At 38.9% G+C, this 16136-nt stretch overlaps 1 protein-coding gene across 4 annotated transcripts in view; it reads left to right on the top strand.

Annotated features, from left to right (window-relative positions):
* LOC133610360 (electrogenic sodium bicarbonate cotransporter 1-like) overlaps nt 1–16136 on the top strand; it is a 105375-nt gene that overhangs the window by 73081 nt on the left and 16158 nt on the right. For all 4 annotated transcript variants that reach the window (XM_061966553.2, XM_061966549.2, XM_061966551.2 and 1 more), the window contains exons 13-19: nt 557–690; nt 8975–9237; nt 9303–9355; nt 9435–9620; nt 12029–12142; nt 15461–15622; nt 15766–15944. In XM_061966553.2, coding sequence (XP_061822537.1) covers nt 557–690; nt 8975–9237; nt 9303–9355; nt 9435–9620; nt 12029–12142; nt 15461–15622; nt 15766–15944 — 1091 coding nt within the window. The remainder of the gene's footprint in view (nt 1–556; nt 691–8974; nt 9238–9302; nt 9356–9434; nt 9621–12028; nt 12143–15460; nt 15623–15765; nt 15945–16136) is intronic.

Genomic DNA, 16136 nt, shown 5'->3' with positions numbered 1-16136 from the left:
ATTACATATGTTGACCAGAGGGGAAGCACTTCAAATTTCTACACACACTTTTTATTTCATATTTTGACCAGAGGGGGAGCACTTTTAAAACCGACACACAGTCAATTTGAAAAATCCCTCCTTTTTGGGACCACCCTAATTTTGCCCACCAGGGGTGCAAATGAGACATTCTCTATTAGATGCAATGGTTGGGACCATGATTTATGTCCTAACTTGTTCACAGGTCCTCATATGGAAGGTACTTTTCCTTGTTGATGTCTCAAGAAGGGTAGAAATAGAAGAACACACGCGTCCGATATTCCTATTGGAGCCTAAAGACATTCAGTATGTGGACCTGAAACAGGCTTGTCTTGATGGGCCGGCCCTGCAGGCATATGTGTGTGTGCCTGTGTGCCCTGTGTGCGTGTGCATGTTCGTGTGTGTGTGTGTGTGTGTGTGTGTGTGTGTGTGTGTGTGTGTGTGTGTGTGTGTAGGTAAAATAAAGCATACAGCTGAGTAAGTAAAAAAAAAAAAGTCAGTTTTTTTATGTGATGTGCATAATGTGTTTGTTTTGAAGGGCGTGTTGGAGAGCTTTCTGGGCACGGCGCTGACCGGGGCGGTCTTCTGTTTGCTGGCAGGGCAGCCCCTCACCATCCTCAGCAGCACGGGTCCGGTTCTGGTGTTCGAGAGGCTCCTCTTCAACTTTAGCAAGTACGTTTTGGCAAACAAACAAAAAACGGACATCTAGTTTTCAAATAAGCCTGATTAGGTACACCGATACCAAAACGTTCTATTTGGCACACCGTTTTTTTTCCTGTCTGGCGGCGTTGCCGGGGGCAGGGCTGAGACATGAGCAGGTAAGGCGATGATGTCATCGCCACAGTGACTCATACGTATTACTAATGCCGTTCCAAGGAAACCCAAACGTCCCACTCAAACAAGAAAACACGTCCGACGGCCTCAGGGTTAACGCTACAAGCTGGTCCAGGGGTGTCCACAGTGCGGGCCGTGGGCTATTTGTGGCCCTCTTCTCGAGTTTTGTTGGCCCGCAGCATATTGTCGGAAAACAGACCATAAAAATGTTTTTTAAAAAAGAGCAAAAAATCGAAATATAATGACATTTAATTAATTTTATTTTTTTTAAATAAAACTAAAATAATCGTTTAAATTTACATTTTTTTTTACTTTTAAATGGTTTGCAGCATATTTTCTGAAAAAAAAAAGACAGTAAAAATGTAAGAAAAAACAGCAGAAAATGTATGTATAATGAGAATTTTTTATAAATTTTTTATATAAACAATTAAATAAAAATTGGTCAGATTTACATTTCTTTACTTTTAAATGGTCCGCAGCATATTTTCGGGGAAAACGACAGTAAAAATTTACAAAAAAACAGCAAAAAATATATACATAATGAGACATTTTAATTTGTTTTATATAAGTTTGTAAAATGTACCTTTCTTTACTTTTAATGGTTTTTTTTAAAACTCAGTACTTTTTTGAGGAAACAAAACTGAAATTTGTTCATTCAAAAAAAGTATTTCAATTTCAAATTTCTGCAGTATATGTAAGAAAAAAGAGCAAAAAATCTAGACTTAATGAGATTTTTTTATTCTAGAAACTAAATTAAAATAATTAATCAGATTTACATTTCTTTAGTTTGAAATAGCCCGCAGAATATTGTCGTAAAAACGTCAGCAGTCGTAATGTAAGAAAAAAAGAAAAAAAATCTAAATGCATTGAGGGATTTTATTAATTTGTTTTTTTTAATAAAAACTAAATTCAAATAATATATAACTTTTAAATAAACAGTAAAAATGTAAGAAAAAAGAGCAAACGATCAAAATGTAAAGATAATGTTTTTTTTAATATAAAAACTAAATTAAGATAAAACATAACTCTTAAATTAGAAGTCAAAATGTAAGAAAAAAGAGCAAACGATCAAATTGTAATGAGAATGTTTTAAAAAAATATAAAAACTAAATTAAGATAAAACGTAACTCTTAAATTAGAAGTCAAAATGTAAGAAAAAAGAGCAAAACATTTAAATGTAATGAGAATTGCATTTAATTTTTTGTAGAAAGTAAATCAAAATAATTAAACAAATTTACGTTTCTCTACTTTGAAATGGCCCGCAGAATACTTTCGTGAAAAAATCAACAGTAAAAATGTAAGAAAAAAGAGCAAAAAATCTAAATGTATTGAGAGATTTGATTAATTAGTTTTTTTAATAAAACTAAATTAAAATGATGTAAAACTCTTAAATTAGTAGTCAAAATGTAAGAAAAAAGAGCAAAACATTTAAATGTAATAAGAATTTTTTATTTATTTTTTCTCAAAACTAAATTAGAATAAATAATCAAATTGAAATTTTGTTGACTTTAAAATGGCCCGCAGAATATTGTCAAAAAATCTACAAGAAAAAGTTAGAAAAAAAGAGCAAAAAATGTAAACGTAATGACAGATTTTATTAATTATTTTTTTGAATGAAAATTAAATTAACAAAATATAAAACGGTTAAATAAACAGTAAATATGTGAGAAAAAAGAGCAACAAATCAAATTGTAATGAGAAATTGTATTTATTTATTTTTTAATAAAAACTAAATTAAAATAATATATAACTTAAATTAGCAGTCAAAATGTAAGAAAAAAGAGCAAAACATTTAAATGTAATGAGAAAAAGTAATAATGAGTAATAATTATAATAATATACACTGTCATCTATACTACAAAGCTTTGTCTTTAAATATCTGCAAATACAATTTCTGTTTTTAAAAAAAAAAAAAGAAAAATATCAAAATGGCCCCCGCACACTTAATCTTTTCATTTTGTAGCCCTTGGTGGAAAAAGTTTTGACCCCCCTGATTAGAAGTACTCGAGATGCAAATAAAATAAAAACATAGACAAAATGATAATTTAACTTATGAATTAATTCATTTGAAAAATGACAACACTAATAAACACTGTTAAATGTGTTACTGAACATCCGCAACCACAGTAGAAATTTAAGCAAAAAGATGTAAAGTAATGAGAAAAAGCTAAAATGATTACTAATGATTAATTATAATATGCTTTGCCATGTATGACACAAAGTTGTGTCTTTCAATACACAATGTCCGTGTTTTAAGCATTTTATTTTTTATTTTTTTGAAAATAAAAACATATTTTTAGTTGGCGGCCATCGGTGTAAAGTTTGATCGAGTCGATAATGCGTCGAACCAGCCAATATTCTGACAACCAACTGATCAATAGTCTTTTTTGCTCACCCCCGCCAAGGGAATTGCTATGATATGTTGTGATGTAACCGCTCTCACGGCCTTTTCCTTTCACTTTTACTTGTGACAGTAGAACAAGATAAATGACTTTTCGTGCTGTCACAAGCCGACTTTTGACGCCGCCTGGAAGCGCTCCTGTGAGCCTGACAGTTGGCTCCTCCCCCTGCCATTCATTGGCCTTCTTACATTACTGAGGACCGCGCCCGTTGTCTGCCAGCATTAATAATTCATTTTACAGTCGTGGTGTTTCCATTCCAGGCACTAATTGTTACCCTCAACATGTACTGTACCTACTCTCTTGTCTTTTTTATCATTTTAGAACTTTATTTGACTTATTGTGTCTTTTTCCTGTGTGGGCACTAATTGTCTTGTATTTTTGTGACTAATCGTAGTTGAACATATTTTTTGTAATATAATTATGACACACAAGCACAAAGTCTACTTATAATTTTGTGGTTTTGGCTTTTTATGTTAATTTCTGCGAGTGCCAGTTATTATTATTATTATTAACTGGTGATGAGAGCAATTTTGTGATTATAATCATTATGACCGGTATGCTGGCTTTGTGTGTACCATTGACTTTGTGGATTATTTTACGTATTTCCATTTCTTTTACACAAGGTGGTTGTTATAAGTACGGTAATTACTGGTGGGAGGAGTGATCATTCAGAGTCAACGAGTATACTCTCTGCTTTGACTTTGTGGATTATTTTGGCCTTTTTTTGTTTTTCTGTGGTTGAAGGTGGTGGTTATCAATAATAGCTGGTGGGAGGAGCAATTTATCATGAATTATTATACAATGGATCCAAGATCATGTGTCTGAGTAGGTGAGCATACCGTCGCCTTCGATTTTGTGGAATATTTTGTCTCTGTTTGTTTGCCGTGGTGCAAGGTGGCAGTTATCAATAATAACTGGTGGGAGGAGGAATTTATCATGAATTATTATACGATGGATCCAAGATCATGTGTGCGTAGGCGAGCATACCGTCGCCTTCGATTTTGTGGAATATTTTGTCTGTTTGTTTGCCGTGGTGCAATGTGGCAGTTATCAATAATAACTGGTGGGAGGAGGAATTTATCATGAATTATTATATGATGATCCAAGAGCATGTGTTTGAGTAGGCGTGCATACAGTCGCCTTCGATTTTGTGGAATATTTTGTCTGTTTGTTTGCTGTGGTGCAAGGTGGCAGTTATCAATAATAACTGGTGGGAGGAGCAATTTATTACGAATTATTATACGATGAATATGATGATCCAAGAGCATGTGTTTGAGTAGGCGAGCATACAGTCGCCTTAGATTTTGTGGAATATTTTGCCTCCGATTGTTTGTCCGTGGTGCTAGATGGCAGTTATCAATAACTGGTGGGAGTAGCAATTTGTTATAAATTATTATACGATGGGTATGACAATCCAAGATCATGTGTCTGAGTAGGGGAGCATACAGTTGCCTTCGATTTTGTGGAATATTTTGCCTCTGTTTGTCCGTGGTGTTAGGTGGCGGTTATCATTAACAACTGGTGGGAGGAGCAATTTACTACGAATTATTATACGATGGGTATGATGATCCAAGAGCATGTGTCTGAGTAGGGGAGCATACCGTCGCCTTCGATTTTGTGGACTATTTTGGCTCTGTTTGTTTTTTCGTGATGCAATGTGGCGGCTATCATTAATAACAGTTAGTAGAAGTGATTGCAATCTAAATTTTATGATAGGTGGTAGGGATGTGAATCTTGCAACAACTCACGATTTGATTAGATTTCGATTCAGAATCTGTTCTTAATTCAAACCGATTCTTGCAATATACTTTTTTGGTATAAAAATTGTAACACAATCTTTCAAAAAAAGGTCACAAAAACTCCTGCTGGGTGCAGATGTATGATGTATATGCTCAGCTAGTAAGCCGGAGGTGGCCTAAAAAACATATTTTTAAAAATTGATTCTTAAAAAAAAAAAGTTTCCTAAAAAAAATAGTTTTACGTATGTTCACAGGACATGTGCCTGAATAAGCGAGCATACCGTCTGCTTTAATTTTGTAGATTATTTTAGCTCTTTTTGTTTTTCTCCGGTGGAAGGTGGCGGTCATCATTAATAACTGGTAAGAGGATTGATCACATTATAAACTATGATGTATTCCTAGGGCATGGACCTGACTAAGCGCGCATTCCGGCAATTATGTTTTTGCGCATTATTTTGGCTCTTTTTATTTAACTGTAAGGTGGCAGTTATCATGAATAACTGGTGGGAGGAGCGATCACATTATAAATTACACGATAGGTCTGATCCTGTTCATGTGCCCGAGTAAACACTACTGTCGGATTTAGTTTTGTAGGTTGTTATTGGCTCTTTCCCGTTTCCGTGGTGCAAGGTGGCAGTTATCATGAATAACTGATGGGAGGAGCGATCACTTTACAAGTTTCATGATAGACCTGTTCCTGCGCATTTGTCTGAGTGAACTAGCACACCGCTGACTTTGATTTTGTGCATTATTTTGGATCTTTTTGTTGTTTACTGTGGTGCAAGGTGGCGGTTATCATGAATAACTGATGGTAGGAGCGATCACATTATAAATTACATGATAAGTCTGATCCCGTGTATGAGCCTGAATAAACACTATTGTCAGATTTAGTTTTATACGTTATTTGTGGCTATTTTTGTTGTGCAAGGTGGTGGTTATCATGATTAACTGGTGGAAGGAGCAATCACATTATAAGTTTAATGATATATCTGTTTCTGTGCATATGTATGAGTAAAGTAGCACAATGTTGACTTTGATTTTGTGCATTATTTTGGAGTTTTTGTTCTTTACTGTCAGGTGGCTGTTATCATGAAAAATTGTGGGGAGGAGCGATTACATTATAAAATACGCGATACATCTGTTTCTGTGCATGTGCCTGAGTAAGCACTTCTGTCAGCTTTAGTTTTGTGGGTTTTTTAAAAATCTTTTAGTTGTTTACCGTGGTGCAAAGTGGCAGTTATCATGAATACCTAGTGGGAGGAGCTATCACATAAGTTTGATAATAGGTATGTTTCTGTGCATATGCCTGAGTAAACTAGCATACTGTCGCCTTTGATTTTGTGCATTATTTAGGATTATTTTTTTTGTTGTTGACTGTAGTGCCAGGTGGCTGTTATCATGAATAACTGTAGGGAGGAGTAATCACAATATGAAATACACGATAGGTTTGTTCCTGTGCATGTGCCTGAGTAAACACTACTGTCTGCTTTAGTTTTTGGGGTTATTTTTTGGATCTTTTTGTTGTCTACTGTGGTGCAAGGTGGCTGTTATCATGAAAATCTGGTGGGAGGAGCAATCACATTATAAATTACACGATGGGTCTGATCCTGTGCATGTGCCTGAGTAAACACTACTGTCAAATTTAGCTTTGTTGGTTATTTGTGGCTATTGTTGTTGTGCAAGGTAGTGGTTAGCATGAATAACTGTAGGGAGGAGTTAACACATAAAATACACAATAGGTCTGTTCCTGTGCATGTGCCTGAGTAAACACCACTGTCGGTTTTAGTTTTGTGGGTTATTTTTGGATCTTTTTGTTGTTTACCGTGGTGCAAGGTGGCTGGTTTCATGAATAACTAGCGGGAGGAGCTATCGCATTATAAGTTTAATGATGGGTCTGTTTCTGTGGATGTGCCTGAGTAAACACTACTGTCGGATTTAGTTTTGTAGGTTATTTGTGGCCATTTTTTTTGTGCAAGGTGGTAGTGGATATCATGAATAACTGGTGGGAGGAGCGATCACATTATAAATTACATGATAGGTCTGATCCTATGCATATGCCTGAGTAAACACTACTGTCGGATTTAGATTTGTAGGTAATATGTGTCTATTTTTTATGTTTACCGGGGTGCAAGGTGGCGGTTATCATGAATAACTATTGGGAGGAGCGATCACGTTATCAGTTTCATGATCGGTCTGTTTCTGTGCATATGCCTGAGTAAACTAGCATACTGTCGGCTTTGAATTTACGGACTGTTTTTGGATCTTTTTGTCGTTTACTGTGGTGCAAGGTGACGGTTATCATGAATAACTAGTGGGAGTAGCTATCACGTTATAAGTTTAATGATAGGTCTGTTTCTCTGCATATGCCCGAGTAAACTAGCATACTGTCTGCTTTGAATTTCCGGATTGTTTTTGGATCGTTTTGTCGTTTACTGTGGTGCAAGGTGGCGGTTATCATGAATAACTAGTGGGAGGAGCTATCACGTTATAAGTTTAATGATGGGTCTGTTTCTGTGCATGTGCCTGAGTAAACATTACTGTCGAATTTAGTTTTGTTGGTTATTTGTGGCTGTTGTTGTTGTGCAAGGTAGTGGTTATCATGAATAACTGGTGGGAGGAGAGATCACATTATAAATTACATGATAGGCCTGATCCTGTGCATATGCCTGAGTAAACACTACTGTCGGATTTAGATTTGTAGGTAATTTGTGTCTATTTTTGATGTTTACTGGGGTGCAAGGTGGCGGTTATCATGAGTAACTAGTGGGAGTAGCTATCACGTTATAAGTTTAATGATAGGTCTGTTTCTGTGCATATGCTTGAGTAAACTAGCATACTGTTGGCTTTGAATTTCCGTATTGTTTTTGGATCTTTTTGTTGTTTACCGTAGTGCAAGGTGGCAGTTATCATGAATAGTCGTAGCAGCCAATCAGGTAAACTATCAAGTTTGGTTGCGCCATCTTCTTGTCTGGCGGTTGATTCTTTGCATGGAGTGAGAAGAGAAAGTCAAAATGAAGAAATTGTGGATAAAAGAGGGAAAGTCACCTGGACAGAATGGCAGTTTTTTAAATTTTGTCAAAGGGACCGTAGTCAGACCTATGTGGTCTGTAAATGATGCAAGGCAAGACCGCTAAATACCACACCACCTTAGCCGTGCTCACCTTTTAGAGCACAGCTGTAACTTTCTGTCACTAAACCCTGCAGAAGATGGTTCTCTATGTTATGGATATCGAGCACAATAAAACACCCTTCTAATAATGCAAGGTGACAGGTATGGTCGAAAAAACTGGCGAGAGGAGTGATCGCATGATAACTAAGTACAGATCAGAGCACTCCCGGTCAGAGGAGCCAGACCAAATCACAGATGACATAAACGGACAATGAGCTAACGTCCCTGTCAGAATAATTGAATCTAAGTTATCACAAAACTTTGTGTTACATTGAGTTCAGCTTGCCCTGCGAGAGGACAAAAGCTGTCTTTGACCCTACCAAGCAAAAGGCTTGTACAACTCCTGTGTAGGATGGGAAGCGACATGAAGGCGTCGGCTTCTTTGATGTATTGTAATCCACAGAAAGATTTTGTCTTGACCCGAGATCTACAAAGCGGAGAGAAAGCAGGACCTGCCCAAGCTCCAGGCACCTCTTCTTTGAACTGTTTTACGACCTTTTCTTTTAACTGTTTACGACCTTTTCTTTGAACCAATCTTTTCCTTGAACTGTTTTGTAATCAAAGGCGATGGCTGTTTACAACCCCCGTCCCTTTAGAAACAGCTGTTGCCATGTAATCAGGGAAAGTCCAAATAAAAGAGGAGGCGTACAATCTTTCGGCAGAGCGTGGTGGAACACTGTGCAAGGGTACAGGTGTACGCGCTCTCCTCATTGAGCCACATTGAATTCTGTCTCTGTTTGATTCCTTGCTTCTTTGTCTGTTTAATCGATGTCATCAGTGTTTGAACCTGACAGTCCCTCCTCCCCCCGCAGAGACAACAACTTCGACTACCTGGAGTTCCGGCTGTGGATCGGTCTGTGGTCGGCGGCGTTCTGCCTGGTCTTGGTGGCGACCGACGCCAGCTTCCTGGTGCAGTACTTCACCCGCTTCACCGAGGAGGGCTTCTCGGCGCTCATCAGCTTCATCTTCATCTACGACGCCTTCAAGAAGATGATCAAGCTGGCGCACCACAACCCCATCAACGCGCACTTTGAGGCCGACCTCATCACGCAGTACGACTGCCGCTGCGAGCCCGGTACGAGGAGCGTCAACTCTGTCCTACCTTTGACTTCGTCGCTAATTATTGTTTTTCCCTCCAAGGCAACTTCTCGGACCTCTTTGACGTCGCCGCCCGGACGAACCGTTCCGATCTGGTATGAGGCCTCCTTCCGCTCCTTTTATGTCACATAACGTTGTGGACGCTGAGCGGGGCTTTTCCTCTCCTCCTGGCAGTCGGAGAACGCCACCTGGGCGTCGCTGGGCCGCCGGCAGTGTGCGACGTACGGCGGGTACCTGGTGGGCGAGGCCTGCGGCTACGTGCCTGACATCACCCTTATGTCCTTCATCTTGTTCTTCGGCACCTACACCTGCTCCATGGCGCTCAAGAAGTTCAAGACGAGTCGCTTCTTCCCCACCAAGGTGAGTGTTTGCGGCATCTCTTTTTTTTATAAGCATGCATTTTTAAAAAGACGTTTTAAATTGGGTGGTTGGATTTTTACAGTGTTTATACAGTGCTCAATACCGGGCTAGAACGGAATATACGTTAGGTCAGGAAAAACACAGAGGCTATATCATCCCTACAAGTCTGTTTCGCAGGTTTCCCTGCTCTTCAAGGGATTTTATTTTATTTTATTTTATAAAATCCCCTGAAGAGCAGGGAAACCTGTGAAACAGGCATGATGAAATAGCCTCTGTGTTTTTTCCTGACCTAACGTATATACTGTGTATATGTATGTATGTAAATATATACTGTATATGTATGTATGTATATAGACACACATATGTGTGTGTATATATGAATGTGTATATGTTTGTATATATGCGTTTTTACTCTATGTATGTACATATGTATGTGTATGTATATATATGTATATATGTATATATATACAGTCGTGGTCAAAAGTTAACATACACTTGTAAAGAACATAATGTCATGGCTGTCTTGAGTTTCCAATAATTTCTACAACTCTTATTTTTTTGTGATAGGGTGATTGGAGCACATACTTGTTGGTCGCAAAAAAACATTCATGAAGTTTGGTTCTTTTATGAATTTATTATGGGTCTACTGAAAATGTGACCAAATCTGCTGGGTCAAAAGTATACATACAGCAATGTTAATATTTGGTTACATGTCCCTTGGCAAGTTTCACTGCAATAAGGCGCTTTTGGTAGCCATCCATAAGCTTCTGGTTGAATTTTTGACCACTCCTCTTGACAAAATTGGTGCAGTTCAGCTAAATTTGTTGGTTTTCTGACATGGACTTGTTTCTTAAGCGTTGTCCACACGTTTAAGTCAGGACTTTGGGAAGGCAATTCTAAAACCTTAGTTCTAGCCTGCTTTAGCCATTCCTTTACCACTTTTGACATGTGTTTGTGGTCATTGTCCTGTTGGAACACCCAACTGCGCCCAAGACCCAACCTCCGGGCTGATGATTTTAGGTTGTCCTGAAGAATTTGGAGGTAATCCTCCTTTTTCCTTGTCCCATTTACTCTCTGTAAAGCACCAGTTCCATTGGCAGCAAAACAGGCACAGAGTATAATACTACCACCACCATGCTTGACGGTAGGAGTAGTGTTCCTGAAATTAAAGGCCTCACCCTTTCTCCTCCAAACAAATTGATGGGTGTTGTGGTCAAACAGCTCAATTTTTGTTTCATCTGACCACATAACTTTCCTCCAGATGGTCTTATCTTTGCCCATGTGATGTCAGATGAAACAAAAATATAACTGTGTGGCCACAATACCTATATTGTCAGCCAATTGTTCATATTTATTGTTTACGTTGAACAAAGAGTCTGCCAAGTCAAAATCCTTGTGTGCCAAATACGGTTGACCGTTTAAACCAGGTGTGTCAAACTCATTTTAGATCGGGGGCCACATGGAGAAAAATCTACCCCCAAGTGGGGGGTAGGTTTTGGTAAAATCACAGCACGATAACTTAAAAATAAATACAACTTCAGATAGTTTTCTTTGTTTAAAAATAGAACAAGCACATTTTGAAAATGTACAAATCATAATGTTGTTGCGGTTGATAGTATTCTATCTTTATTTGTCGTTATTTATACTTCCTGAATAAATTACCGTATTTTTTCGGAGTATAAGTCGCACCGGAGTATAAATCGCACCTGCCAAAAATGCATAATAAAGAAGGAAAAAAACATATAAGTTGCACTGGAGCCCAGCCAAACTATGAAAAAAACTGCGACCTGGCGAAGTTGGTAGAGTGGCTGTGCCAGCAATCGGAGGGTTGCTGGTTACTGGGGTTCAATCCCCACCTTCTACCATCCTAGTCACGTCCGTTGTGTCCTTGGGCAAGACACTTCACCCCTTGCTCCTGATGGCTGCTGGTTAGCGCCTTGCATGGCAGCTCCCGCCATCAGTGTGTGAATGTGTGTGTGAATGGGTGAATGTGGAAATACTGTCAAAGCGCTTTGAGTACCTTGAAGGTAGAAAAGCGCTATACAAGTATAACCCATTTATCATTTATTATTTATTTATAGTCCGAAAAATACGGTATGTGATAATGTTCATCAGTCAACTCATTGTTGTTCATTTTCAATCTATCAAGATAAAAAAAAATTATATCAAAATCAAATTACAGGATGTTATTTAGGTACTTTGCTCTTTTTCCTTGACTGGTGCACTAACTTCATGTTTTTTTTGTTTCCTTTACATATGTAGCATAATCTACAAAGACACAAAGAATTGCTAATGCGACATCTAGTGGACACATTTAGAACAGCAGTTTCTTTCATTCAAAAATTTCGGCTCATTTTTATACTTTGCAAACACCCCTGGCTTAAACCTTCTTGGTCTTTGTGTTCCAGGTGCGGAAGCTCATCAGCGACTTTGCCATCATCTTGGCCATCCTCCTCTTCTGCGGCGTGGACGCTCTGGTGGGCGTGGACACCCCAAAGCTCATAGTGCCAAGCGAATTCAAGGTAGTTCTCGGGGGCCCTTGCCTACCTTTCTAAATCGGCCAACATTGAAGGCCTTAATGCAACGTCTCAAACCTGCATGACTGAGAGTCAACACGCTGACTTCTCGATGTTGCATGTCGCATTTCTTAACCACAGCACCCCCTTGAGCAGGGGTTCTTAACCTTTTTGACCAACTTTTCCACTACAGAGGGCCCCGGGGCTCACTCAAATATTAACACCGAATAGTAATTTTACTCTTGATTTTAATGGTATTCAATAATTATATATAAATAAAATTAAAACCCTATCAAATTATATGAAAGCATGTGTTGATTATAAAGATTATTATCGAGGCTAAGGTCAGGCTGATTAGAAAAATAAATATACTGCAGAAGAAGGGTCTAATAAAAACTGATGATAAAATAAACCTACGCAGTGCTAAAATAAATAAATTTGAACTAATATTAAAAAATAATGTTTCTTAATTTCACCATTAATGAAATGAAAGTGCAAATTAAAATGTAGCTTCACCATTTTAGTCATAGTTTTTGCGCTTAAGAAACTTCCAGACTTCTTCTGTTTGTTTAACGCTGTCATTACTCACCTTGATATCCCCTACAGAAAAACAACCTTCAGACAAACGGTTCCTGTCAGTGCAAGGAAGTCATTTCTGGAACAGATTTCCCAGTAATATTCGAGAATATCCTCCTTTTTACCTTTTAAAAACACATCTTAAATTGTTTCTTAAAAACTCCCAGTTGTGTCGTCTAATTTCATTGTTTTTATTTTTTTTTGTCTGTGTTTTTGACATTGTCCTTTTGTGTTTTTGTTTTTTATGTCTTGCCACTGCAGATGTAAATTAACAATTATGCTGTAATCTGGCTCATTTATATTGTCCTGAATAAACAACTCTCACTGCCACAAGTGGTGGAAAAGTGTATTACAACTACGTACCGCTGGGGCTCATACGGACCACAACTGAGAAACAGATACTTTTGGCGGCCTCTAGTGGCCCCACAATGGGTCTATGGTTCAGAAACCCTGCCCTAGTGCAGTGTTTTTCAACCACTGTGCCGCGGCACACTAGTGTGCCTTGAGATACAGTCTGGTGTGCCGTGGGAGATGATCTAAATTCACCTATTTGGGTTAAAAATATTTTTTGCAAACCAGTAATTATAGTCTGCAAATGATGTTGTTGTTGAGTGTCGGTGCTGTCCAGAGCTCGGCAGAGTAACCGTGTAATACTCTTCCATATCAGTAGGTGGCAGCCAGTAGCTAATTGCTTTGTAGATGTCGGAAACAGCGGGAGGCAGCGTGCAGGTAAAAATGTGTCTAATGCTTAAACCAAACATAAACAAAAGGTGAGTGCCCCTAAGAAAAGGCATTGAAGCTTAGGGAAGTGTATACAGAACAAAACTAAAACTGAACTGGCTACAAAGTAAACAAAAACAGAATGCTGGACGACAGCAAAGACTTACTGTGGAGCAAAGACAATGTACATCCGAACATGACATGTCAATCAACAATGTCCCCACAAAAAAGGATAAAAATAACCAAAATATTCTTGATTGCTAAAACAAAGTAGATGCGGGAAATATCGCTCAAAGGAAGACATGAAACTGCTACAGGAAAATATCAAAAAAAGAGAAAAAGCCACCAAAATAGGAGCGCAAGACAAGAACTAAAACACTACACACAGGAAAACAGCAAAAAACTAAAAATAAGTCAGGGGGTGATGTGACAGTACACCTACTTTGAGACAAGAGCTATATTGATGCATGCTTGGTTATGGTTTAAAGTCAAATCCAACAATTGTGACAACGACTTTTTACTGTCAACTGAGTTTCGTTTTTTTTAATGATTTCTGCTGGTGGTGTGCCTCCGCATTTTTTCAATGCAAAAAATGTGCCTTGGCTCAAAAAAGGTTGAAAAACACTGCCCTGGAGGACGGCAAAAAAATTTTTGGCTGGGTACTCCGTTGTAATACACTGTTCCACCACTTGTGGCAGTAATGAGAATATCAAACAAACCAAAGAAATCTGGAAGTTTCTTCAGCGCAAAAATGATGACTTTAATTAGGAAACACATTCATTAGTAATTTAGCTTATTTTAGCACAACATAATTGTATGTACATTTATTTTTCATTAGTTTTTTATGAGTCCCTCCTCATACAGTACATTTGGTTTGTAAAGCCGCACCCTCTAAATTTTAGAAGAAAAAATATTTCCATATATTAGCCGCACCGGGCTATAAGCGGCAGGTATATACGTTATGAAATAAGTTATTTACACAGAAAGATTCTGTAAATCCTTATTTACATACCCTTAATTATTTCCAAACGGTGCCTGTAACACGGCAGTAAAACGGCTGATCCAACAAAACAGAAGTCATCGTCATGGACCCACTAAACAGACTCATTAAACTACACGGTGACGTTTTTGGTGAATTCATAAAAGAATGCCATTGTAAGTTAATAGAAGTAACACAGACACTCGTAAACGTGTTAACATATTAGCTAATGCTAACGACGCTCGCCTGATTACGTTATGATAGCACGCACAAATATATATGGAAACACTCCTACAGACATCACACACGTGACAGTTTAGTAAGTAAGAATTGTTTAAGTTATATTGTAAAATTGACAAACGTTGCTTGGAGTGATGAATGTAGAATCCATACGTGTAGAAACGCTATGGACTAGAAGACGGAATGGCACTTCTACTTCCGGTTGAAAGCTCACCGCAGACTCGTCCAAAAGATGGCGCCATACCACAAACAATAACACACCTTTTCAGTGTATTTGCTTGTTTAGTTTTTTAAATTAATTACAATATGGCTTTCAGCTAAGAAAAATCCATAAATTGGCCGCACGGTTTCATAAGCCGCAGTATTCAAAGCGTGAGGGGGAAAAAATAGCGGCTTATTGTGTGGAATTCACGCCGCTTATTTTTCTAGTCAGGCTGACCTAAGCCTAAGGTTTATGTGTTAAAAAAACAATCATCTTTTGTGATGAACGCGTGCTTTCATATCATTTGACAAAGTTGTAAACTGGAAAGTAGGTTAGATATAATTATTCAATATGATTAAAATAAAGAGTACTATTTCAGTCTTAATATTTGAGACTCTGTTGTGGAAAATTTGGGCCCCAACAATCGCCTGAGGAGGAAGCAGGTACCAGCAGTGTTGTGGGCCTCGCAATGACGCGTCGGGGATTTTAGCTACAGCTCTTTTGTTCAAAGTCGCTGAGCCAGCAGTCAGCTAACCGGTTTGAGACTGGAAACAGTCCACAACACCCAGACCGGTGTCTTCATGGTCACCTTGTTCTCTTTTTCCAGCCTACCAGTCCAGCCAGAGGCTGGTTCGTTCCCCCCTTCGGGGGCAACCCGTGGTGGGTGTACCTGGCCGCCGCCCTGCCCGCCCTGCTGGTCACCATCCTGATATTCATGGATCAGCAGATCACGGCGGTCATCGTCAACCGGAAGGAGCACAAACTGAAGGTGGGTACTGGTGTTTGCCTCCTGGGGGAATGTGATATGGGGCAAAAGGAGCTGGCGTGCTCATATCGAGTCCTGATCCCTCCTTCATCTTCGCCCAAAGTCCTAAATCACAATTTAAACCTGCAAACCCCTCCCACCTGCAGAAAGGGGCGGGCTACCACTTGGACCTGTTCTGGGTGGCCATCCTCATGATTGTATGCTCCTTCATGGGCCTGCCGTGGTACGTGGCCGCCACCGTCATCTCCATCGCCCACATCGACTCCCTCAAGATGGAGACCGAGACGTCGGCGCCCGGCGAGCAGCCCAAATTCCTAGGCGTCAGGTGAAGGAGAACACCTCGTGGAATTAAATAGGCTACACAACAGCTAAGCACACAATAGCACACGAGCTAAGGCAATAATAATTTGATAATATCGCAGTCTGAATCAGCACATTCAATATAAGCAAGCATCAAGTGATTACAGCTGCATATTACTCGCACATGCACAGTCTCCGAGGCGTATCAGAAAGTGTC

Source organism: Nerophis lumbriciformis, linkage group LG11 (assembly GCF_033978685.3).
Source record: "Nerophis lumbriciformis linkage group LG11, RoL_Nlum_v2.1, whole genome shotgun sequence".
NCBI classification, from domain to species: domain Eukaryota; kingdom Metazoa; phylum Chordata; class Actinopteri; order Syngnathiformes; family Syngnathidae; genus Nerophis; species Nerophis lumbriciformis.
This window is presented reverse-complemented; position numbering and strand designations above follow the sequence as displayed.